The sequence below is a fragment of the Oncorhynchus clarkii genome, chromosome 5, assembly GCF_045791955.1.
Source record: "Oncorhynchus clarkii lewisi isolate Uvic-CL-2024 chromosome 5, UVic_Ocla_1.0, whole genome shotgun sequence".
In the NCBI taxonomy this organism is placed as follows: Eukaryota; Metazoa; Chordata; class Actinopteri; order Salmoniformes; family Salmonidae; genus Oncorhynchus; species Oncorhynchus clarkii.
Genome location: NC_092151.1, coordinates 96,656,064 through 96,682,961, shown reverse-complemented (window position 1 = coordinate 96,682,961; position 26,898 = coordinate 96,656,064). Strand labels below are relative to the sequence as shown.

Sequence of the window (26,898 nt, the reverse complement as noted above, 5' to 3'; positions counted from 1 at the left end):
AGGGGTTGTGTCAGCTCTACACTCCAGACCTCCAGTACGCCTTCACATTCCAGTACGTCCTGTTCCTGCTCCCCGCACTCGCCCTGAGTTGTGTGTCACCAGCCCAGTACCACCAGTGCCGACACCAGGCCTACAGTGCGCCTCGGCAGTACAGAGCATCCGACAACAGTACCCAGATCGTCAGTTTTACGAGGGTATGTTTGGCAGCATGAGTGAAGGATGCTTTGTTGCGAAATAGGAAGCCGATTCTAGATTGAGCTGCAACATGGTTCAATGTGCCAGTAACTCAGCACAATCTACTTTTTCATTTGTTCAAATTGCCAATGTTTTATTCAGAATCATGAAGAGCTAGTATAACAAATGTGAATCGTATACATTTTTTTATGAATGTGAAAATTATTTTTACATTAGCTACATACAACAAATCGTTTCCACATGACATATAAAGCATGCAAATATGACTGAAAATAATGTCTGAATACTTTCCACATAGATATATTTTTAAAACCTCAGTGAGAAACAACAGTGGAGGCGTCACGTCAACAACGTTGACACCTATTGATACCTATCAATAACAGCAATAACCATGATAACTGTGATAATTATTAACACCTGTAATAACTAATAATAGTTATTACAGTTGTCACTGCTGGTATTAGTTACTACAGTTGTTAATAATTATCACAGTTATCATGATTATTGTCGTTATTGATAGGTATTACATTTGTTAATAATTGTCACCGATATGAGTTATTATTAGTTATTACAGTTGTCAGTTATTACAGTTGTTAGTTTTACAGCTATTATTAGCTATTACAGTTATCCCAGTTATCCCAGTTTTTACAGCTATTATTAGTTATTCCAGTTGTTCCAGGTATTCCAGTCATTACAGTTAGTAAAAGGTACCACAGTTCTTAGTTATTATTAGCTATTACAGTTATTATAAGGTATCACAGTTCTTAGTTATTATTAGCTATTACAGTTATTATACAGTATCACAGTTATTAGTTATTATGAGCTATTACAGTTATTACAACTGTTATAAGTTATTGCCAGTTATTATGTTATTATCAGTTATCGCAGTTGTTATCAATTATTATTTGCTATTACAGTTGTTATTAGTTATTACAGTTATCACAGTTATTATTAGTTATCACATCTGTTATCTGTTACAATTATTTCAGCTGTTATCAGTTATTATTAGTTATTATTAGCTATAACAGTTAACACAGCTGTTATGAGTTATTACAGTTATTATAGTTGCTATAGTTATTATAGGTTATTACAGTTATTATTGTTGTTTCAGGTATTATGGGTTACCACAGTTATTATAGTTATTGCAGTTGTTATTTGTTATTGCAGTTATTACAGTTGTTACCGTTATTACAGTTATTATTAGTTACTTATATGAATGCTCCTATTAAGAAATGTACTGTTTGAACTTTTAAGGCCCCGTGAATTGATGAGGAATTGAAAAGTGGTATCGTTTAGCGAGATAAAGCATAAAAAAATACACACAAACCCCCCATAACAACGAAGCAAAAACAGGTTTCTGTGTGCTTAGGGTCGTTGTCCTGTTGGAAGGGGAACCTTCACCCCAGTCTGAGGTCCTTAGCACTCTGGAGCAGGCTTTCATCAAGAATCTCGCTGTACTTTGCTCCATTCATCTTTCCCTCCATCCTGATTAGTCTCCCAGTCCCTGCCTCTGAAAAACATCCCCACAGAATGATGCTACCACCATCATGCTTCACCGTAGGGATGGTGGCAGGTTTTCTCCAGACGTGACGCTTGGCATTCAGGCCAAAGCGTTCGATATTGGTTTCATCAGACCAGAGAATATTGGTTCTTACGGTCTGAAAGTCCTTTAGTTGAATTTTGTCAAACTCCAAGTGGGCTGACATGTTCCTTTTACTGAGGAGTGGCTTCCGTCTGTTCACTCTACCATAAAGGCCTGATTGGTGGAGTGCTGCAGAGATGGTTGACCTTCTGGAAGGTTTTCCCATCTCCACAGAGGAACTCTGGAGCTCTGTCAGAGTGAACATCGTGTTCTTGGTCACCTCCCTGAGTAAGGCCCTACTCCCCCAATTGCTCAGTTTGGCCGGGCGGCCAGCTCTTCCATTTAAGAATGATGGAGGCCACTATTTTCTTCGGGACCTATTTTCACTTTGTCATTATGGGGTATTTTGTATAGATTTATGAGAAAAAAAAGTATTTAATACATTTTAGAATAAGGCTGTAACGTAAAAAGAAAATGTAGAAAAGGTGAACTATGAACTATGAAATACTTCCAGAATGCTCTGAATGTACAGTACCAGTCAAAAGTTTGGACACACCTACTTATTCAAGGGTTATTATTATTATTTTTTGCTATTTTCTAGAATAATAATTAAGACATGAGAACTATGAAATAACACATATGGATTCATGTAGTAACCAAAAAAAGTGCAAATAGATTTTATATTTGAGATACTTCTAAGTAGCCACCCTTTGCCTTGATGACAGCTTTGCACACTCTTGGCATTTCTTTCAAACATATGTTTATAATTCAATATAATTATGTAATGAAAATAATGTATTCTTCTGATAATAGATAATAGACTGGTGTTGATAAGAAATCAAAACCTGTAAAGATATAGGTGCTGGTGCTGAGCATGGATGCACAGGAGGAGGTACGTTACTCACAGCTGGAGAAGATGAGTGGGCAGGAGTGTTCGTCCATGGGGAAGTTATGCAACTGTAACTGGCACTCTGCATTTATGGTCAGCCTGAAAAAAAGACAGACAGAGATTTTAATTAATCAAAATGTAAACATTTTACATTTGGATTGAAATTAAAAAGGAAATAATCTCAACAGAGAAAAGGGTCCTGTGCGCTACCTACAGTGAGTGTGTGAAATATTATGAACACCTTCCTTTTAACCCTAACCCTAACCCTTCCTAATATTGAGTTGAACATCAAGAACACCTTCCTAATAACCATAACCCTTCCTAATATTGAGTTGAACATCAATAACACCTTCCTAATACCCATAACCCTTCCTAATATTGAGTTAATATTGAGTTGAACACCTTCCTATTGAGTTGAAACCTTCCTATTGAGTTGAACATTAGAACAACTTCCTATTGAGTTGAACACCTTCCTATTGAGCTGAACATCAAGAACACCTTCCTATTGAGTTGAACACCAAGAACACCTTCCAATTGAGTTGAACATTAGAACACCTTCCTATTGAGTTGAACATTAGAACACCTTCCTATTGAGTTGAACATTAGAACACCTTCCTATTGAGTTGAACATTAGAACACCTTCCTATTGAGTTGAACATTAGAACACCTTCCTATTGAGTTGAACATTAGAACACCTTCCTATTGAGTTGAACACCTTCCTATTGAGTTGAACATTATAACCCCTTCCTATTGAGTTGAACACCTTCCTATTGAGTTGAACACCTTCCTGTAGAGTTGAACACCTTCCTGTAGAGTTGAACACCTTCCTATTGAGTTGAACATTAGAACCCCTTCCTATTGAGTTGAACATCAAGAACACCTTCCTATTGAGTTGCACCCCCCTTTTCCCTCAGAAGAACCTCAGTTCGTCGGAGCATGGACAGTCTATCAATAATTACAAGCTACCTGGGTCTGACACCTTGGATGGAAAATTACTGAGGATCATAGCGGACGGCCTTGCCATGCCTATTTGTTATCTCTTCAATCTAAGCCTACAGGAAAGAATGTGCCATCAGGCCTGGAGGGAAGCAAAAGTCATTCCGCTACCCAAGAATATCAAAGCAACCGTTCCTGGCTCAAATAGCAGACCAACCAACATGTAACCAACACTTAGTAAACTTTTGTAAAAAAGTGTTGGATGATGCTATTTCACAGTCAACAAATTAACAACAGATTTTCAGCACTCTTCTGGGGAAAGGGCATGAAACATGAACTTACACAAATGACTGATGATTGGCTGAGAGAAATTGACAATAAAAATATTGTGGGAGCTGTTTTGTTAGACTTCAGTCCAGCATTTGACATTATCGATCATAATCTGCCGCTTGAAAAATGTCTGTATTATGGCTATACATCCCCTGCTATATTGTGGATCGAGAGTTTGTTTATGTGTAACTCTGTTGTTGTTTTTGTCGCAATGCTTTGCTTTATCTTGGCCATGTCGCAGTTGTAAATGAGAAATTAAAGATGACGCCGACAGAGATGGTCGCCTCGCTTCGCGAGAAAATTGTGCAGTATTTTTTATTTTTTTTATGTATTATTTCTTACATTGTCAGCCCAGAAAATCTCAATCTCTTATTACATACAGCCGAGAAGAACTATTGGATATAAGAGCAACGACAACTTACTAACATTACGACCAGGAATACGACTTTCCCGAAGGGGATCCTCTGTTTGGACCACCAAGCAGGACACTGGATCGGATCCCAGCAGGCGACCCAAAACAACGGCGCCGCAGAAAGGGCAGATAAAGCGGTCTTCTGGTCAGGATCCGTAGATGGGCACATCGTGCACCGCTCCCAAGCATACTACTCGCCAATGTCCAGTCTCTTGATAACAAGGTACACGTTAATACGTTATCAGAGTCGGTACAGCCACCCGGTTTCTTCACGCATCGCGCTGACAGAAACAAACATCTCTCTGGTAAGAAGAAGGGTGGGGGTGTATGCCTTATGGTTAACGAGTCGTGGTTTGATCACAACAACATACAGGAACTCAAGTCCTTTTGTTCACCCGACCTAGAATTCCTTACAATCAAATGCCGACCGCATTATCTACCAAGAGAATTCTCTACGATTATAATCACAGCCATGTATATCCCCCTCCAAGCAGACACCTTGACCGCCCTGACAGACCTGGAAACAATATATATGCTGAGGCAGCATTTATTGTAGCTGGGGATTTTAACAACGCTAATCTGAATACAAAGCTCCCTAAATTTTATCAGCATATCGAATGCACGACCCAGGCTGGCAGTATTCTGGATCATTGCTACTCTAACTTCCGCGACACATACAAAGCCCTCCCTCACCCTCCCTTTGACGTATGTGGCAGGGTCTACAGTCAATCAAGAATTACAAAAAGAAAACCAGCTCCGTCTTGCTCCCAGACAAATTAAACAACATTGCTCGCTTTGAGGACAATACAGTGCCACTGACACGGCCCGCTACCAAAACCTACGGGCTCTCCTTCACCGCGGCCAACGTGAGTAAAACATTTCAACGTGTTAACCCTCGCAAGGTTGCCGGCCCAGATGGCATCCCTAGCCGCTTCCTCAGAGTATGCGCAGACCAGCTGGCTAGTGTGTTTACGGACATATTCAATCAATCCCTATCCCAGTCTGCTGTTCCCACATGCTTCAAGAGGGCCACCATTGTTCCTGTTCCCAATAAAGCGAAGGTAACCTAGCTAAATTACTATCGCCCCATAGCGCTCACTCCGTCATCATGAAATACTTTGAGAGACTAGTCAAGGATCATATCACCTTCACCCTACCTGACACCCTAGACCCACTCAAATTTGCTTACCGCCCCCAATAGGTCCACAGACAATGCAATCGCAATCACACTGCACACTGCCTTAACCCATCTGGACAAGAGGGTGGGTCTCGACCCCACAATGTGCAACTAGGTCCTGGACTTCCTGATGGGCCGCCCCCAGGTGGTGAGGGTAGGAAATAACATCTCCACCCCGCTGATCCTCAACACTGGGGTCCGACAAGGGTGCGTTCTCAGCCCTCTCCTGTACCCATGTCTGTGTGTCTCCTGTACTCCCTGTTCACCCACGACTGATCCTCAACACTGGGGCCCCACAAGGGTGCGTTCTCAGCCCCCTCCTGTACTCCCTGTTAACCCACGACTGATCCTCAACACTGGGCCCCGACAAGGGTGCGTTCTCCGCCCTCTCCTGTACTCCCTGCTCACCCATGTCTGTGTGGCCATGCCTCCAACTCAATCATCAAGTTTGCAGATGACATGGCAAGGCAGTAGGCTTGATTACCAACAACGACGAGACGGCCTACAGGGAGGAGGTGAGGGCCCTCGGTGTGTGGTGTCGGAAAAATAACCTTACACTCAACGTCAGCAAAACAAATGAGATGATCGTTGACTTCAGGAAACAGCAGAGGGGGCACCCCCCTATCCACATCGACGGGACAGTGGTGGAGAGGGTAGTAAGTGTTAAGTTCCTCGGCGTACACATCACAGACAAACTGAATTGGTCCACCCACACAGACAGTGTCGTGAAGAAGGTGCAGAAGCGCCTCTTCAACCTCAGGAGGCTTGTCACCAAAGGACCTCACAACCTTTTACAGGTGCACAATCGAGAGCATCCTGTCGGGCTGTATAACCGCCTGGTACGACAAGAGCTCCGCCCACAACCGTAAGGCTCTCCAGATGGTAGTGAGGTCTGCACAATGCATCACCGGAGGCAAACTACCTGCTCTCCAGGTCACCTACGACACCCGATGTCACAGGAAGGCCATAAAGATCATCAAGGACAACAACCACCCGAGCCACTGCCTGTTCACCCCGCTATCATCCAGAAGGCGAGGTCAGTACAGGTGCATCAAAGCTGGGACCGAGAGACTGAAAAACAGCTTCTATCTCAAGGCCATCAGACTGTTAAACAGCCACCACTAACATTGAGTGGCTGCTGCCAACACACTGACTCAACTCCAGCCACTTTAATAATGGAAAAATGGATGTAAAAAATGTATCACTAGCCATTTTAAACAATGCCACTTAATATAATGTTTACATACCCTACATTACTCATCTCATATATATATATCGTACTCGATACCATCTACTGCATCTTGCCTATGCCGTTCTGTACCATCACTCATTAATATATTTTTATGTACATATTCTTCATCCCTTTACACTTGTGTATAAGGTAGTTGTTGTGAAATTGTTAGGTTAGATTACTCGTTGGTTATTACTGCATTGTCGGAACTAGAAGCACAAGCATTTCGCTACACTCGCATTAACATCTGCTAACCATGTGTATGTGACAAATAAAATTTGATTTGATTTAAGCCGTACACTCCACCGAGCTGGGCTTTACGGAAGAGTGGCCAGAAAAAAGCCATTGCATAAAGAAAAGAATAAGCAAACATGTTTAGTGTTCGCCAAAAGACATGTGGGAGACTCCCAAACATATGGAAGAAGGTACACTGGTCAGATGAGACTAAAATGTAGCTTTTTGGCCATCAAGGAAAACGTTATGTATGGCACAAACCCAGCACATCTCCTCACCCTGAGAACAACATCCCCACAGTGAAGCATGGTGGTGGCAGCATCATGCTGTGGGGATGTTTTTCATTGGCAGGGACTGGGAAACTGGTCAGAATTGAATAAATTATGGATGGTGCTCAGTACAGGGAAAGTCTTGAGGGAAACCTGTTTCAGTATTCCAGAGATTTGAGACTGGGACAGAGGTTCACCTTCCAGCAGGACAATGACCCTAAGCATACTGCTAAAGCAACACTTGAGTGGTTTAAGGGGAAACATTTAAATGTCTTGGAATGGCCTAGTCAAAGCCCAGACCTCAATCCAATTGAGAATCTGTGGTATGATTTAAAGATTACTGTACACCAGCGGAACCCATTCAACTTTAAAGAGCTGGAGTAGATTTGCCTTTGAAGAATGGGCAAAAATCCCAGTGGCTAGATCTGCCAAGCTTAAAGAGACATACCCCAAGAGATTTGCAGCTGTAATTGCTGCAAAAGCAGGCTCTACAAAGTATTGAGTTTACGGGGTTGAATAGTTACGCACGCTCAAGTTTTCTGTTTAAAAAAATATATATTTCTTGTTTGTTTCACAATAAAAAATGGTTTGCATCTTCAAAGTGGTAGGCATGTTGTGTAAATCAAATGATACAAACCCCCCAAAAATCTATTTTATTTCCAGGGTGTAACAAAATAGAAAAAATGCCATTGGGGTTAATACTTTCGCAAGCCACATAGTCAGAGGTTTCGAGAGGTTCTCCTATCTTAGGTGCACCTACAGCTCATCTCACGGCAGTAGTACTGTAGACTACTTTATCACCAACCTCAGCCCAGAGTATCTCAGAGCTTTCACAGTCAGCCCACTGACACCCCTATCAGATCACAGAAAAATAACAATCTACTTGAACAGAGCAATACTCAACCTTGAGGTATTGAAGCTGAACAAACGTCATACTATTCAGAGATGCTATAGATGGAAGGAAGGTCATTTAGAAACCTACCAAACAAGTACTGTCCAACAACAAATCCAATCCCTCATAGACAACTTCCTGGACAAAATGTTTCTGTTGATCTGATGATGATGATCTGTTGGTGGGTATGCAAATTGGAGTGGGTCTAGGGTTTCCGGGATAATGGTGTTGATGTGAGCCATGACCAGCCTTTCAAAGCACTTCATGGCTACAGCTACTGGCTGCGGAGAGCGTGATCACACAGACGTCTGGAACAGCTGATGCTCTCATACATGTTTCAGTGTTACTTGCCTCGAAGCGAACATAGAAGTTATTTAGCTTGCCTGGTAGGCTCATGTCAATGGGCAACTCTCGGCTGCGCTTCCCTTTGTAGTATGTAATAGTTTGCAGGCACTGCCACATACATAGGAGACGGTGTATTATGATTCGATCTTAGTTCTGTATTGATGCTTTGCTTGTTTGATGGTTAGTCAGAGGAAATAGCGGGATTTCTTATATGCTTCTGGGTTAGAGTCCCACTCCTTGAAAGCGGCAGCTCTGCCCTTTAGCTCAGTGCGAATGTTGCCTGTAATCCATGACTTCTGGTTGGGGTATGTACGTGCAGTCACTACGGGGACGACGTCCTCGATGCACTTATTAATAAAGCTACTGACTGATGTGGTGTACTCCTCAATGCCATCTGAAGAATCCCGGAACATATTCCAGTCTGTGATAGCAAAACAGTCCTGTAGTTTAGCATCTGCATCATCTGAACACTTCTTTATAGACCAAGTCACTGGTGCTTTCATTTTTGCTTTGGAAGCAGGAATCAGGAGGATATAATTATGATCGTATTTGGCAAATGGAGGGCAAGGGAGAGCTTTGTGTGGAGCTCTGTGTGTGGAGTAAAAGTGGTCTTGATTTGTCTTCCCTATGGAAGCAGACCACCATAGTATCTGTACAAGGAAAGTGAATGTTACCTAAATGGCTACCGTCCTTTGAAAGGCTGGTCTTGGCTCATATCAACACCATCATCCCGGAAACCCTAGACTAACTCCAATTTGCATACCGTCCGAAACAGATCCACAGATGATACAATCTCAATCGCACTCCACACTGCCCTTTCCCACCTGGACAAAAGGTACACCTATGTGAGAATGCTGTTCATTGACTACAGCTCAGCGTACAACACAAATGTGCCAACAAGCTCATCACTAAGCTAAGAACCCTAGGACTAAACACCTCCCTGGACTTTCTGGCAGGCCGCCCCCAGGTGGTAAGGGTAGGCAACAACACATCTTACATGCTGATACTCAACACGGAGGCCCCTCAGAGGGAAGTGCTTAGCCCCCTCCTGTCTTCCCTGTTCACCGACGACTGCATGACCAAACACGACTCCAACATCATCCTTAAGTTTGCTGACAACACAACATTGGTAGGCCTGATCACCGTCAACGATGAGACACCCTATAGGGAGGGCAGAGACCTGGCAGTGTAGTGCAAGGACAACAACTTCTCCCTCAATGTGAGCAAGACAAAGGAGTTTGATCTGGGTCTAGCCCTGTGTCATTATAACTATTCGTTTTACTTATTGAAAACATTTAAATATAAATGCAATTAACTTGTGGAGAGCAGAGACTCTCCCCAGATACGTCATCAGAGCGCACAACAGAACATTGTACTGTCTACACTCGGTTTGTTGTTTATATTAAAATATTTCCTTAAATAGATTTTAAACAGAACTAAAGTTTTGTTGCTAAGGATTCCACGACAATATTAGCCTTTACGGCTGGGACTGCAAGTTTGTTTTCCATTTTTTGGGTGTGGATTCTGCGAGTGCTAGCTGGCTGTACTACAGACACCTGTCGTCGTTGTGGGAAAGTCTCATTGTTATTGTTATCTCATTGTTATCTTTTTTGTAAAACAACTGGTTGCACTAAGAGACAATCTGGATGCCAAGCAGATCCTTGGAAATCGACGAGTACCAACAGCTTTACGCTGGAGGGACAACATACTCCATCATGGAAAGACCCGACTAAAACAAAATAACTTTAACCAACTATACCAAGAAAGACGGATTCATCTACAGACACGGACGATTTACTTACCATTGAGGTAGAGGCTAGTGCTCTGGCTGGAATCCATGCAACACTGGAACAGTTGTGTGAGGAGGTAGCAGGGTTGAGGGGGAGTTCTTAAGTGTAATTCTTAAGCTCCAAAGAAAAAACAAGACACTCACAGCCAAGGTAAAAATCCACGATTCCAACATGGATTGTCTACTCAGGGAAAACAGGGTGATGAAGGAGTTGCTACTTGACATACAAAGTCGTAGCATGTGTGAAAATCAAATTTGTTCTGGGATTCCTGAGGACACATCCAATAATCCAGAGGGCGCGATCAGAGAATTCATGGAATCCACCTTCAAAACGTCCTATAGAGACTGTAAACAAGGTGGCTTTCCTCCGAGTACACAGACTTGGAGCTCGGAGCGACAAGACCAAGGGTCCCCGACTGATCATTGCAAAATTTGAACACTACCAACAAAAGGAGCTGATCAAAAGCAGGGGAAGGGAGCTTCAAGGGACCAAATTCGGTCTCAAAGACTAATTTCCAAGGGCGATAAACATACACCGTAAGAGACTGTATCTAGTACAAAGACAACAAAGGGAGAATGGTAAGAGTGCCTTTATCGTTGTGGACAAACTCTTTATAGATGGACAGCTATTCCAAGACAGCTCCATAATACCGTGGTTGTACTAAATTCTTTAGGGACTTCAGGTTACGAAAAAAAGAAAGTATGGGAACTGTAAAAAATATCTGATCATTATGAAGTGGATATGAACACACACATACTCAAGTACATGCTTGCTTACACATACAGACTTTTACATACACACACCGTAAGAGACTGTATCCGGTACGACGACAACAAAGGGAGAAGGGTAAGCGTGCCTTTAACACTGAGGGCTGATGGTGAAGTAGACATACTCAGTATTCATATCACAAAATATATAAATCAGCTCTCCACAATGAATTTCAATAGAAAACGTGTAGAAATACACAAGATCCTGCAACCATGGAGAGGTAAATACCTGTCTATTTATAGAAAAACTGCCCTGATTAACTCCTTAGTCATATCTCAGTTTACTCAATTACTTATGGCGCTGCCTACTCCTGATTCGATTCGTTTTTCAAATCATATGAGCAAAAACTATTTCACTTTATCTGGGACAATAAACAATACAAAATAAAACATGCCTATCTATATAATGAATATGAATTGGGTGGGTTGAGATGATTACATATAAAAGCACTAAACATCTCTCTAAAAGCTTCACTCATTCAACAGTTTTATTTGAACCCTAAATGGTTCTCAAGTAGATTAATACGAAAAGCTCATGTTTACAAATGGCCTTTCAATTAATTGAAAATGATACTTTTTCAAAGTATCTCTCTTTTTCAAAACAAGCATTGCAGATCTGGCTACAATTTCAATTTCATCCCCCTGAAAAGATAGAACAAATATTACAACACATATTATGGCTGAACTCAAATGTGCTGGTTGATAAAATACCTGTATTTATGGGAAAGATGTTTGAAAAGGGTATTTTGTTCTTAAATTATATTGTAAATTGTAATGGTAGAGTTATGTCCTTCTTGGAGTCATCAGAATTGTACGGACAGGTCTGCTCAATCCAAGAGTACAACCAATTGATTACAGCATTGCCCGAAAAATGAGGCGGGTGGCAGCTGGAGGAGGCAGGGAACTGGTCTGTCTGCCCAATATAAAGGATCAATACTGGAGGAGGCAGGTGGCAGCGGGAGGAGGTAGGGAACTGGTCTGTCTGCCCAATATAAAGGATCACAACTGGAGGAGGGTGGCGGTGGGAGGAGGTAGGGAACTGGTCTGTCTGCCCAATATAAAGGATCACAACTGGAGGAGGGTGGCAGTGGGATGAGGTAGGGAACTGGTCTGTCTGCCCAATATAAAGGATCACAACTGGAGGAGGGTGGCAGTGGGAGGAGGTAGGGAACTGGTCTGTCTGCCCAATATAAAGGATCAAAACTGGAGGAGGCAGGTGGCAGCGGGAGGAGGTAGGGAACTGGTCTGTCTGCCCAATATAAAGGATCAAAACTGGCGGAGGAATAAAAATAGCATAAATAGGGTAGTATACCAGTTTCCTTTGAGGACCAGGATGTTGACAACTGTGCCATATAGACTGCAAAATAGTTGGGAAGAGATTTTTGATGTACCGATTCCATGGTACAGGGCGTTTGAGTTGATACATAAAACAATGCTAGATTCAAGACTTCGTGCTTTTCATTTTAAATTATTTTATAGAATTCTTGCCACCAACAAAATGTTGAATATGTGGTGCATAAAATCATTGAAGCAGATTTTGTTGTGAGGATACAGAATCAACAGACCATTTATTTTGGTATTGCCCTCAGGTAGCCTGTTTCTGGTCTCAGGTTCAGGAATGGCTGAAAATGCATAGCATTGATCTAAAATTGACCCTAGAAAAAGTACTGTTAGGAGATCTGGAAAGACTGGGTCAGTCAATTACCAATATACTAATACTCTTGTAAAAGTATTTATCTTCAACTCGCAATCTGTGGATTCAATCCAATTAGATAGATTGAAATTGTACGTTAAACATCACAGCATAGTTGAAAAATATGTGTTGCGTAGAAACACGAAGTGGGTGGCCAGCAGAGATAGATGGGATGGGCTGAGGGTGTCCAGCAGAGATAGGTGGGCTGAGGGTGTCCAGCAGAGATAGATGGGATGGGCTGAGGGTGTCCAGCAGAGATAGATGGAATGGGCTGAGGGTGTCCAGCAGAGATAGATGGAATGGGCTGAGGGTGTCCAGCAGAGATAGATGGAATGGGCTGAGGGTGTCCAGCAGAGATAGATGGAATGGGCTGAGGGTGTCCAGCAGAGATAGATGGAATGGGCTGAGGGTGTCCAGCAGAGATAGATGGAATGGGCTGAGGGTGTCCAGCAGAGATAGATGGGAGGGGCTGAGGGAAGCTGAGGGTTGGTATGTGGAATTGGAGACAAGTGGGAGTGGAGTTGCTCTGTGGGAGACAGAATGATGGTCAAAGATAAAAGTAAAAAAAATACAAATAGAAATAAAATATAATAAAAAGTACATTTGAGTGACTCTGAGGGGAAGTGTTTTTACAACTAATGTCGGTTTGCCTGAGGCTGATGCCGTGCAGGTGTTGGTACACATACACACACTCTCATTCAGATAAACACATACAAGAACACACACATACATGTAATAGTGCCAGACATGCACACAAACATATATAGTTGGCATTGCTGTTATGATTTTAGTTGTCCTTGATGTCCTTTGTTTTAAATGTATTATTTTGTTTTATTATTTTCTGTTTTCTTCTGTCTTTTCCTTTGGTCTCTTTAGTTCAATTCTCTTGGTTGTTGGTGCGTTGGGGGGTTCTGGGGGGTGGGGGTTCATTCTCTTGGTTGTTGGTGCGTTGGGGGGTTCTGGGGGGTGGGGGTTCATTCTCTTGGTTGTTGGTGCGTTGGGGGGTTCTTGGGAAATGGATATAATTGTATTTTTATTTATTTTTTCTGGGGGGGGGCTGTGGTAGGGGTCTTGAATGGTTGAGGGACAGCTATTGGGGAACTGTGGGGGGGATCTTGGAGGGTTCGGGTTCATGTTTTTCGGTCTGGTGGTAGATCGGTCAACATGCCCTTGAGCAGGGCATTGACCCTGGATGCTTCTGTGTGTCGCTCTGAATGGGAATCTGTTGGATGACTGGTATAGTTGGTAACTGGTAGTTGTTGAGCGGCTTCACTGCAAGTATGTTGTATGTTTCGAATATTCAATAAATATATATATATTTTTTATTTAAAAAAAGGAGCTGATCATGGACTACAGGAAAAGGAGGGCCGAACATGCCCCTATATCGACGGGGCTGTAGTTGAGCGGATCGAGAGTTTTAAGCTCCTTGGTGTCCACATCACCAACAATCTTCTCAAAAAGATCAAGACAGTTGTGAAGAGGGCACGTCAACACATTTTCTTCCTCAGGAGACTAAAAAGATTTGGCATGGGTCCTCAGATCCTCAAAAAGTTCTACAGCTGCACCATCGAGAGCATCACTGATTGCATCACTAACTGGTATGGCAACAGCTCAGCCTCCAACCACAAGGCACTACAGAGGATGGTGTGTACTGCCCACTACATCACTGGGGCCAAGCTTCCTGCCATCCAGGACCACTATACCAGGCGGTGTCAGAGAAAGGCCCTAAAAAATTGTCAAAGACTCCAGCCACCCTAGTCATAGACTTTTCTCTTCTTCCGCATTGCAAGCAGTACCGGAGCGCCAAGTTTAGGTCCAGAAGGCTTCTCAACAGTTTCAACCCCAAAGCCACAAGACTCCTGAACAGCTAATCAACAGCTAACCCCCCTCATATTTTACGCTGCAGCTATTCTCTGTTTATTATCTATGCATAGTCACTTTAACTCACCTTACAAGTACATATTACCTCAATTACCTCGACTAACCTTAAACTGCATTGTTGGTTAAGTGCTTGTAAGCATTTCACAGTAAGGTGAACATTTTCAAAGTAAACATAACATTTGATGTGATTGAGTCCCAAATGTCAGCCTATTCCCTATGTAGTGCACTATATAGGGGATAGGGTGCAGCTTGAGATGCACGAAAGTCTGCCTGCAGTAGCCATGAATATACAGAGTGTAAAAAACATTACACTGCAACAAGTCATCCCCAAGCTTAAACACTACAACAAAACAACCCCATACTTAAACCCTGTTAAAACCATTGCCAAGTGTAAACACCGCAACAAATCATCCCTAAGCCTAGACACTGCAACAAATCATCCCTAAGCCTAGACACTGCAACAAATCATCCCTAAACCTAGACACTGCTACAAATCATCCCTAAGCCTAGACACTGCAACAAATTATCCCCAAGTTTAAACACCACTACAAATCATCCCTAAACCTAGACACTGCAACAAATTATCCCCAAGTTTAAACACCACTACAAATCATCCCTAAGCCTAGACACTGCAACAAATTATCCCTATACCTAGACACTGCAACAAATCATCTCCATGCCTAAACACTGCAACAAATTATCCCCATACACAAAAACGGCAACAAATTATCCCCAAATTTAAACACTGCAACAAAACAACCCCATACTTAAACCCTGCTAAAACCTCTGCCAAATGTAAACACCGCAACAAATCATCCCTAAGCCTAGACACTGCAAGAAATCATCCCTAAACTTAAACACTGCAACAAATCATCCCTAAACTTAAACACAGCAACAAATCATCCCCATACCTAAACACTGCAATAAATGTCCCCAAGCCCAAACACTGCAACAAATCATCCCTAATTCCAAACACTGCCACAAATCATCCCCAAGCCCAAACATAGCAACAAATCATCCCTAATTCCAAACACTGCAACAAATCATCTCCAAGGCCAAACTCTGCAACAAATCATCCCCAAGCCCAAACACTGCCACAAATCATCCCCAAGCCCAAACATAGCAACAAATAATCCCTAATTCCAAACACTGCAACAAATCATCCCTAATTCTAAACACTGCAATAAATTATCTCCAAGGCCAAACACTGCAACAAATTATCCCTAATTCCAAACACTGCAACAAATCATCCCTAAACCTAAACACTGCATCAAATCATCCCTAAGCATAAACACTGCAACAAATCATCCAGCATATGTCCATTACATTCACATATCAAATATAAATTCAGACAGGCACATCTCAGACAGACATGTCTCCAAGCAAGATTAGATGAAATGCTTGACAAATACGTCTTTGTTGAAATCCCTCCGACTTGACAGTTGAATAGATCTCTCCCCAAAAAAGGAAATAACCTGATAATAAAAACAGAGCTCTTTCTGCTGGTATTTTGGGATGAATGTAGTTATGATACAGCTACAATCTTTCATTTGTTTTTACAGCCCGCACAGCAGTCACTACCGCCACTATTGTAGATTTACCCTTTTAAGTTCTGCCCTTGAGCAAGGTGATGCCAAGGCATTCTGCAGTGGCCTATTTAGCGAGGGGAGTCAGAGTAAGGAAGGAGGGAAGCAGCTCATTGGACAAGGGGATATGTAACAGCTTGACATGGTCTGTGTGGCATCATATTATCCGTAAGCCTCATCGTAGTGCAGGTATAGGGATGCAGTCAGAAAGTCTACCACGCTGTCTCAGTCACTCTGTGAAGCGTTTCCCTGGAACAGCGGGGAATAATGGAGTTAAAATGAGGCAGATTTGTGGGTGAGTCAAATCATGAACAAAGGAGTCATATTGATCCTTATATTAATGGGATTCTCTCTCATGGAGTCATATTGATCATCTACGCTGAGTGTACAAAATATTAAAGAACGCCAGCTCTTTCCATGACATAGACTGACCAGGTGAATGCAGGTGAAAACTATGATCCCTTACTGATGTCACATGTTAAGCTCGGGGCAACTTTATAGTGAGGACTGACATACTAAAGGTGAGTAATTGGATTATGATGTATTTACACTATTAATAGTTGATTCATCAGGTCAAAGACTGTCTCTGTGACTCACCACTGAGTATATACACTGAACAAAAATATAAATGCAACAATCACTGAGTTACAGGAAATTAGTGCATTTAAATACATTCATTAGGCCCTAATCGGCATCTGTTGGTCACAGGTACTTAAAAAAAAGGTAGGGGCGTGGATCAGAAAACCAGTCAGTACCTGGTGTGACCACCATTTGCATAATGCAGCGTAACACATCTCCTTCACGTAGAGTTAATCAGGCTGTTGATTGTGGTCTGTGGAATGTTGTTCCACTCCTCTTCAATGGCTGTGCAAAGTACTGGATATTAGCAGGAACTGGAACATGCTATCATACACATCGATACAGAGCATTCCAAACATGCTCAATGGATGGCATGTCTGGCGCCATGGAAGAACTGGGACATTTTCAGATTCCAGGAACTGTGTACAGATCCTTGCGACATGGGGCAGTGCATTATCATGCTGAAACATGATTTATGGCACGACAATGGGCCTCATGGATTTCCGTCATCATTCAAAATGCCATTGATAAAATGCAATTGTATTCATTGTTTATAGCTTATGCCTGCCCATAACATAAGCCCACCAGCCAGCCACCATCAGGCACTCTGTTCACAATGTTGACATCAGCAAACCGCTCGCCCACACGACACCATACACGCAGTCTGCCATCTGCCCGGTACAGTTGAAATGGGGATTCATCAGTGAAGAGCACACTTCACTGATGCAGGTAAACATTTGCCCACTGAAATCGGTTATGATGCCAAACTGCAGTCAGGTCAAGACCCTGGTGAGGTCGACGGGGACGCAGATCAGCTTCCCTGAGACGGTTTCTGGCAAGTTTGTGAAGAAATTCTTCGGTTGTGCAAACCCACAGTTTCATCAATTGTCCCGGTGGCTGGTCTCAGACGATCCCGCAGGTGAAGAAGCCGGATGTGGAGGTCCTGGGTTGGCGTGGTTACACGTGGTCTGCGGTTCTGAGGCCGGTTGGATGTACTACCAAATTCTCTAAAACTTCTTATGGTTGAGAAACATAAAATTAACTGGCAAAAGCTCTGGTGGACATTCCTGCATTCAGCATGCCAATTACAATTTCTTTCAAAACTTGAGACGTCTGTGGCATTATTTTCGTGAAAAAACTCAACACATGGCTATGAGTAGAGCACCTAGCTTGTTACTGTAGAGCACCTAGCTTGTTACTGTAGAGCACCTAGCTTGTTACTGTAGAGCACCCAGCTTGTTACTGTAGAGCACCTAGCTTGTTACGGTAGAGCACCTAGCTTGTTACGGTAGAGCACCTAGCTTGTTACTGTAGAGCACCCAGCTTGTTACGGTAGAGCACCCAGCTTGTTACGGTAGAGCACCCAGCTTGTTACTGTAGAGCACTCATTTTCTTACGGTAGAGCACCTAGCTTGATACGGTAGAGCACCTAGCTTGTTACGGTAGAGCACCTAGCTTGTTACTGTAGAGCACCTAGCTTGTTACTGTAGAGCACCTAGCTTGTTACTGTAGAGCACCCAGCTTGTTACTGTAGAGCACCTAGCTTGTTACGGTAGAGCACCTAGCTTGTTACGGTAGAGCACCTAGCTTGTTACTGTAGAGCACCCAGCTTGTTACGGTAGAGCACCCAGCTTGTTACGGTAGAGCACCCAGCTTGTTACTGTAGAGCACTCATTTTCTTACGGTAGAGCACCTAGCTTGATACGGTAGAGCACCTAGCTTGTTACGGTAGAGCACCTAGCTTGTTACTGTAGAGCACCTAGCTTGTTACGGTAGAGCACCCAGCTTGTTACTGTAGAGCACCTAGCTTGTTACGGTAGAGCACCCAGCTTGTTACGGTAGAGCACCTAGCTTGTTACTGTAGAGCACCTAGCTTGTTACTGTAGAGCACCCAGCTTGTTACGGTAGAGCACCCAGCTTGTTACGGTAGAGCACCTAGCTTGTTACTGTAGAGCACCTAGCTTGTTACTGAAGAGCACCCAGCTTGTTACGGTAGAGCACCCAGCTTGTTACTGTAGAGCACCTAGCTTGTTACGGTAGAGCACCCAGCTTGTTACGGTAGAGCACCCAGCTTGTTACGGTAGAGCACCTAGCTTGTTACGGTAGAGCACCTAGCTTGTTACTGTAGAGCACTCATTTTGTTACGGTAGAGCACCTCGCTTGTTACGGTAGAGCACCCAGCCTGTTGCTGTAGAGCACTCATTTTGTTACGGTAGAGCACCTAGCTTGTTACGGTAGAGCACCCAGCCTGTTACTGTAGAGCACTCATTTTGTTACGGTAGAGCACCCAGCTTGTAACGGTAGAGCACCTAGCTTGTTACTGTAGAGCACTCATTTTGTTACGGTAGAGCACCTCGCTTGTTACGGTAGAGCACCCAGCCTGTTACTGTAGAGCACTCATTTTGTTACGGTAGAGCACCCAGCTTGTAACGGTAGAGCACCTAGCTTGTTTCTGTAGAGCACCCAGCTTATTACGCTAGAGCAGCTAGCGGGGAACGTCGCCGGACGCTCTGGACTGGCTCCTGTCGCAGGACGCTCTGGACTGGCTCCTGTCGCTGGACACTCTGGACTGGCTCCTGTCGCTGGACACTCTGGACTGGGTACCGTCACCGGACGCTCTGGACTGGGTGCCGTCACCGGACGCTCTGGACTGGGTGCTGTCGCTGGACGCTCTGGACTGGGTACTGTCGCCAGACGCTCTGGACTGGGTGCTGTCGGTGGACGCTCTGGACTGGCTCCTGTCGCCGGACGCTCTGGACTGGGTACTGTTGCCGGACGCTCTGGACTGGGTGCTGTCGCTGGACGCTCTGGACTGGGTGCTGTCGCTGGACGCTCTGGACTGGGTACTGTCGCAAAGACGCTCTGGACTGGGTGCTGTCGCTGGACGCTCTGGACTGGGTACTGTCGCAAAGACGCTCTGGACTGGGTGCTGTCGCTGGACGCTCTGGACTGCCAAGGTGCACAGTAGGCCTGGTGCGTGGTGCCGGTACTGGTGGTACCGGGCTGGGGACACGCACCTCAGGGCCAGTGCGAGGAGCAGGAACAGGGCGTACTGGACCCTGGAGGCGCACTGGAGGCCTGGTGCGTGGTGCCGGCACTGGTGGTACCGTGCTGGTGACAGGCACCTCAGGGTGAGTGCGGGGAGGAAGCACAGGATACACTGGACCGTGGAGACGCATTGGAGATCCAGAGCATAGAGCTGGCTCAATACGTGCTGGCTGGATGCTCATAGCGCACTGGAGACACCATGCACATCTCTGCCTCCGGCATAACACGGTGCCTGACCAGTTACACGCTCCCCACGGTAAGCACTAGGAGTTGGCTCAGGTCTCCTACCTCACTCATGCAATCTCCTCGTGTGCTCCCCCCCCCCCAAAAAAATTATTGGGGCTGCCTCTCAGGCTTCCGTGTACCTTCATATCGTCGCTGTTCCTCTCCGGTATTTATCCTCGTAGTATCGCCGTTCCGCTTTCGCTGCCTCTAACTCCTTCTTAGGACGGCGATACTCCCCAGGCTGTGTCCAGGGTCCTGCTCCATCTAATATCTCCTCCCAGGTACATTCCCCCATTAATAACCTCTTACTTCTACCCCCTCCTTTTTTGAAAATTCTGTTAAAAATCGCGCAACTTTTCAGCGTCCTGCTACTCATGCCAGGAATATAGTATATGCATATGATTAGTATGTGTGGATAGAAAACACTCTGAAGTTTATAAAACTGGTTAAATCACGGCTGTGACTATAACAGATCGTGTGTTTCATTGAAAAACGCAAGAAAAACTGCTCTCTGAAAGCAAAAAATAATTTCCATAAGTCACTTCCACCAGTTGTTAAAAGAGAACAGAATTTAATGGGAATCTGCCTGCAATTCATACAAATTCCGCACGATGGCGCCATTGTCCTAATTTTCAATTGAATTAATTGTTGGAAAATCCATCTATCTGACCTCCATTTTCCCAGTCTTCACCCGGATGCAGTTGAGGGAGATATCAGATGGCATTGTTTTTGAAGTGAAGACCTATTGAAGAGACATCGCCCTGTAATCATTTTGATAGATTATAAACGTTTACTAATACCTAAAGTTGGATTACAAAAGGATTTCGAAGTGTTTTGTGAAAGTTTATCGTCGACTTTTTTAATTAAAAAAAATTACGCAGCGTTTAAAAACGATGATTTTTTCTGAATGACACAACTTCCATACAAAGCTATTTTGGGTATATATGGACCGATTTAAACGAAAAAAAGACCCAATAGTGATGTTTATGGGGCATATAGGAGTGCCAAGAAAGAAGCTCGTCTAAGGTAATGAATGTTTTATATTTTATTTCTGCGTTTTGGGTAGCGCCGGCTATCGCAAAATCTGTTGTTTACGTGTCGAGCTGGCATTTTGGGGGGTGCATGCTATCAGATAATAGCTTCTGATGCTTTCGCCGAAAAGCATTTTAAAAATCTGACTTACTGGCTAGGTTCACAACGAGTGTAGCTTTAATTCAATACCCTGCTTGTGAATTTTGATCAAAGATTGAGTTGTAACGAGTACATTTAGCATTTAGCGTAGCGCATTTGCATTTCCAGGGGCATATTTGGGACGTCTGCGTGTCAAGTATTCTCAAGAAGTTGTTCCTTCTTTTCACACTGTTGTACTGCGTCTTTATTTGTCTGTATGTGGGCCCAGCCTGTTGGCTTGCACGATTCTTGCCATTCTCCTTCGACCTCTCTCATCAACGAGCTGTTTTCACCCACAGGACTGCCGCTGACTGGATGTTTTGTTTGTTTGTTCCACCCTTCTCTGTAAACCCTAGACACTGTCGTGCGTGAAAACCCCCAGGAGGCCATTTTTGAGATACTGGAACTGGCACGCCTGGCACCGACGATCAACCCAAGCTCAAAGTCTCTTAGGTCACTGGTTTTGTCCATTCTAACATTCAATAGAGCAGTAACTGAATGTCTTGATGCCTGTCTGCCTGCTTTATATAGCAAGGCACGTGACTCACTGTCTGTAGGAGGGAACCATTTTGGGAACGTGGTGTTGTACCTAATAAACTGTCCGATAAGTGTATGTGTTTGTACATCATATAAAAATAAACAAGGTTTGAAATTATAATGCTTTAGTCAAATATTATATCTGTTTGGGATTATTGCGGTAAATTTGCAATCTACTAATTATTTGTGACTATGATCTGTCCCCCTGACCATCCACTCAAGACAAAATCGGACCGCGGCTGAATCTAGTTGACGATCCCTACTGTAAAGTATAAGAATTTATGTAGAGAAATGTCCGGGGCAGAAACTTCACACACCACCTCTAAGGTAATTAGACAAGTCTGCTCCGATAGTAGCGTACAGTATGCTGCTGTGTCAATGAGGAAATCCTATGTAGGTGAATATTGCCAATGAGGGAATCCTATGTAGATGAATATTGCCAATCAGGAAATCCTATGTAGATGAATATTGCCAATGAGGAAATCCTATGTAGATGAATATTGTCAATGAGGAAATCCTATGTAGATGAATATTGCCAATGAGGAAATCCTATGTAGATGAATATTGCCAATGAGGAAATCCTATGTAGATGAATATTGCCAATGAGGAAATCCTATGTAGATGAATATTGCCAATGAGGAAATCCTATGTAGATGAATATTGCCAATGAGGGAATCCTATGTACATGAATATTGCCAGAGGGACTTGTGCTTAAAATATATAAAGTGCTCGGCTTATTTGAACTTGTTGATTCTGAACTATTCTTAAAAAAAATAAAACAATATATAAAATGAAATAAAAATGAAATATGATTTCAGGTTTTCACATGTTCTTTGCATCTTGGAATGTGTTTAATGGAGAACTCAATAGTTTGAAACATGATTAAGAGGCATAGTCAATTTGAACAGAATGGATACAATGTCCAAAAGGATATTGAGATTACCAATTTATAATGACATTTCAAAAAAAAAAACGAATTCTCAATCATTTTCAGTCGTGTGGAAAGCATTGTTTTTCCTAATTTCAAGATAAGACGCACTTAAACCCTATTAAAATAGGATATTATATCAACAGTATTTATTCACTTAAACCCTATTAAAATAGGATATTATATCAATTTATGACAGATTATTATAGCTGGATGACGTTCAAAAAAGCCATTGAAAGTAAAAACATCATCAATCAAACCAGTTAACCACTATGTAATCGATTACAGTCAATGCGTTTCTATTGATTAGCTTGATCATGAAACATATTATTCAAATAATCAAAGTCTTAATGAAAGCTTGTCCGCAACTGTAACGATGTACGCTGAGAGTCAGGAAGCAAGTTCAGGGAGTGAATACATTTAATTTAATTAATAAATGAACAAAACAAGAAACACAAACAGCGCACCGACATGATAGGAACAGATACAGAAACAATGGCGACTGGGGAGGAAACCAAAGGGAGGGACATATAAATGATCAAGGAGGTGATGGAGTCCATGTTGAGTGTCATTATGAGCCTAACGCTGGTGACAGGTGTGCGCCCTAACAAGTAGCCTGGTGACCTAACCAGCAGCCTGGTGACCAAGGGACCGGAGAGGGAGCACACGTGACAATAACTAATAAAAACACCTGCATGAGCAACACTGCTTTTAGACAAATCTACTCAGAGCTCGTCTGAGTGTGCCAGAGAGCAGAATAACTAACAAATGTAGACATTCTCAACATGTTGAATATTGTCGAGGTCAGTAAAAACCTAAAAATGTAATTCAATTGTTGCCAGCAGTAACATGAAAACAGCTTATTAACCAGTTCTGCTAGGGCGAGGAAAATGGCCAGAGTGGGCTGTTCTCTCATGTGTCTGGAATTAGCTAGCAAGCTAGCAAACGATAGCCAGTTAGTTTAGGAGCTTGACTGCTGTTGCTAGGTCAGAAAGCTCTGATACTCCTCGGCCGTAGCATCCAATGTGCGCTCTCAACGTTTTGAATTTACGAATGGACAATCTGACAACGTTTTGAGTTTACGAACACCCAGCGTGCACTCTGGCACTCCAGATGGCATTTACGAATACACCTGTAGTATAAACCAGCAGTTAGTCTTCAAATCTTTGGTTGTTTTAGTCCATGGCCTCACATGTGAATCCTTAAAAGAGATGGGTGAGGCTAAGGCTTAAGAGGGTGTGAACGATGCTGAATAGGTGTAGACAAAGATGAGCTCTCCAGTAGGTTCCAAAACATTCAAGGGCCATTTTCTCAAAAGTGTGGTTACAAGTTTATCAACGTTCAAAGCAGAATTACTTTCCCATTGTTCCTCAACTGTAGTGTATGATATACAAATTTCAAGCTCTGAGCCTCTACCTGTATTCATTGTAAAAAAAAACATTTTAAATGTTGCACCATGAGACCATTTTGAGATGGTTGGTCACAATTGGTCTGCCTGTGTAAAAGCAGCCTAAGAGTCTCGGCAATATGATGTTGCCATGGGCAGCAGGATTAAATTAACCGTAGATATTGCAGATGAGCCCCATTTGTTTTACATCAGATAGCATGTTCATCCGTCTCGTATCTTGCAAAGGGTAATGGGATTGATCAAAAGTAGACTGATTGCAATGGGCTGCCGTGACATTAGAAAATATTACCTAGGGGACATGGTCTGCTGAACCCTATTTCTGCCTCAGAACTGAATTAATCTAAGATAAAACAATACATAAGTCTTTTTTGGTGAGGAAGTCTTAGACACCCCATTTTACGTCTAGCTAAGTGCTTCAATGAGCATTATTTCTGAAGTTTGACTATGGGCGCGAAAGCTAACATACATTTTGTCCAAAGCTGAGCCAGTCACTGAAATCATATTTGACTGAAAAGATGCTTACTAACAAGCTAGAAGAAAAAGAAACGCACACCTATTAAGACGAGGTGCTGGCTAGCGGAGTACACATCTTGAAAATAAAAGAGAGCCGCACGCTCTAGGAGCTCAGATGCAAAAATGTAATTACCAACGTTTCGACAGCCAAGCTGTCTTCATCAGGGTATAATGAAGACAGCTTGGCTGTCGAAACGTTGGTAATTAAATGTTTGCATCTGAGCTTCTAGAGTGTGCGGCTCTCTTTTATTTTCAAGCTTACTAACAAGCTACCTACTTAGTATTGTACACAATGTTAAATCTTCCAACAAAAACTAGCTAGCAAGTTACTGTAGATTGTAGTGCTAATGTTATGAGTTTTCATGAAGCAGCTGTTGCTCTGCCACAAGTTATTTCAGTAGCCTCCTGAGTCAGCTGCTGTGCTCAGGAGGAACATGTTTATCAACGGACTGATTCGTGACAAGTCATTTCCTCTTAATTGTGGGTCTGCATGTCTACAACTAGTTAACACTAGAACTGCCAACGTTTCCATTTTGGAAATGTAAAAAAAATTGTCCACAAAAAAAAAAGCAATGTCCTGCTCCTTCCCTGACTTTTCCAAAATGCTCATTTGTCAGATTTAAAAAAAACACAGAAAGGTACTTAGAGACATTTTACCATTTTTATTCTCAATTTAACCAAGACAATTAGCCAGGCGCTAATGCGTCTCTATCTCCTCACTGAAGGAATGACGAATGGATGAATGGGCGATATTTGTGCACCTTCACAACTGAATATAAATGAGGCCTAACTGAATGATAAGGAGGGTGAAGAGTGTTGGGGACTAAAGACTACCCAGAACCCACTGGGTACTTGTTGGGGAATAATCAGAATTAGTGTTTTATATTCATCATATGTTTGTAAGTTACTTCTCATCAGAATGTTATTTTTGTATAATATTGTGGCGGGGTTGCAGTATCTGTTCTATGTCAAGACTAAGTTGCTTGGGCCGGAGAGAGGGGAGAGGTCTTGGCTCCACAATGTCTGTGTGCCAGTCAGTGTGTCTCTGTGATCTTGTCAAGATAGGATGGATTTGATATATGGCTGTTGATATGGAGGATTTGTTTATGGTTCTGAGTTTGAGAAAATAACATAATTTAGGAGACAAAGCTGAACAATAAATTATGCCTATGCTGTCTGGCTATGTGTGTGTCTTTGCTATAAAGGATCTCAGTTGCAATGTGTAAGGGACTCTCAGAGAATTCATTGATAGACACTGAATTGATCTGAGAGTCACAGGGTTGTGATAGAGCTCATATAATTAAAAATGGACTTTGTGATAACTAACTCTGACTTGTGTGTGGTTTGCTCTCATGATTTGGTAAATAGAGGAAATTTCCACGACAAGAGGTTGATTAAATTATTTTTTTTAAAGACAATAGTGTAATAGTGATATAGTGATGTTTGTGTTATGCGTATTTATCAGCTTTGGGGCTGTTTATATAATAATTTGACCACACGCCTTGCGGGTTGATAATGTATCATTTTCTTTTCTGTTTTAATTTTGAAAGAATAAGCTGTTACGGGACTGTTTTATTTACTACAACGCGATTACTACTCACATTTATTTTAAAGGGAAACAAAAACATGCTATGTGTTGCAGCAGGCCTTTAGAATAATGCAAAACATGTTATTGATGAGCAAGGGGAAACCAACGATGCCAGTCAAGCCTGCCCATCGAAACTACATCTAAACGATACCGAAACTAATTTCACATATAATAAAAGTTAGTCTGATGATGAGTATTATCACTTGTCAAATTATACATGAAGAGATGAGCGCAGCTCGGAATTGACAGGTGCAGGGAAAGGAGTCTCAATTGATCAAATCCTCCTTCAGTCACATGCAGGTAAAACATTTAGTCAAATAACTCTCAAAATTCTTTCAAATACTTTCAAATGTCACTTTTTTTCAAGAATATCTGCCCTGACGATACGTTCAGTATCTGCCCTGACGATACGTTCAGTATCTGCCCTGACGATACGTTCAGTATCTGCCCTGACGATACGTTCAGTATCTGCCCTGACGATACGTTCCACTCGCTGGCAGCATTGCTCTGGCTACTAAGCAGACTAGTAACATTATAAGCAGAAAACTTGCTATTCGCAGAGGAGTGACGCTCTCTGGCGTGAGATAATGGATGAGCCCCAGTCAAGATGATGCGTATCTGTGGAAGTCGGACTGATCCTGCTGTTTACTTTGTGAATTGCTAAATCTACCTTTTAAGTTGATTGAGTAATTT

General features: G+C 42.7%; 1 protein-coding gene across 1 annotated transcript in view; it reads right to left on the bottom strand.

Annotated features, from left to right (window-relative positions):
• LOC139410297 (gamma-aminobutyric acid receptor subunit gamma-3) overlaps window positions 1–26,898 on the bottom strand; it is a 244,740-nt gene that overhangs the window by 54,200 nt on the left and 163,642 nt on the right. Inside the window, exon 5 of the mRNA XM_071155787.1 lies at window positions 2,683–2,765. Within this exon, the coding sequence (XP_071011888.1) occupies window positions 2,683–2,765 (83 nt within the window). The remainder of the gene's footprint in view (window positions 1–2,682; window positions 2,766–26,898) is intronic.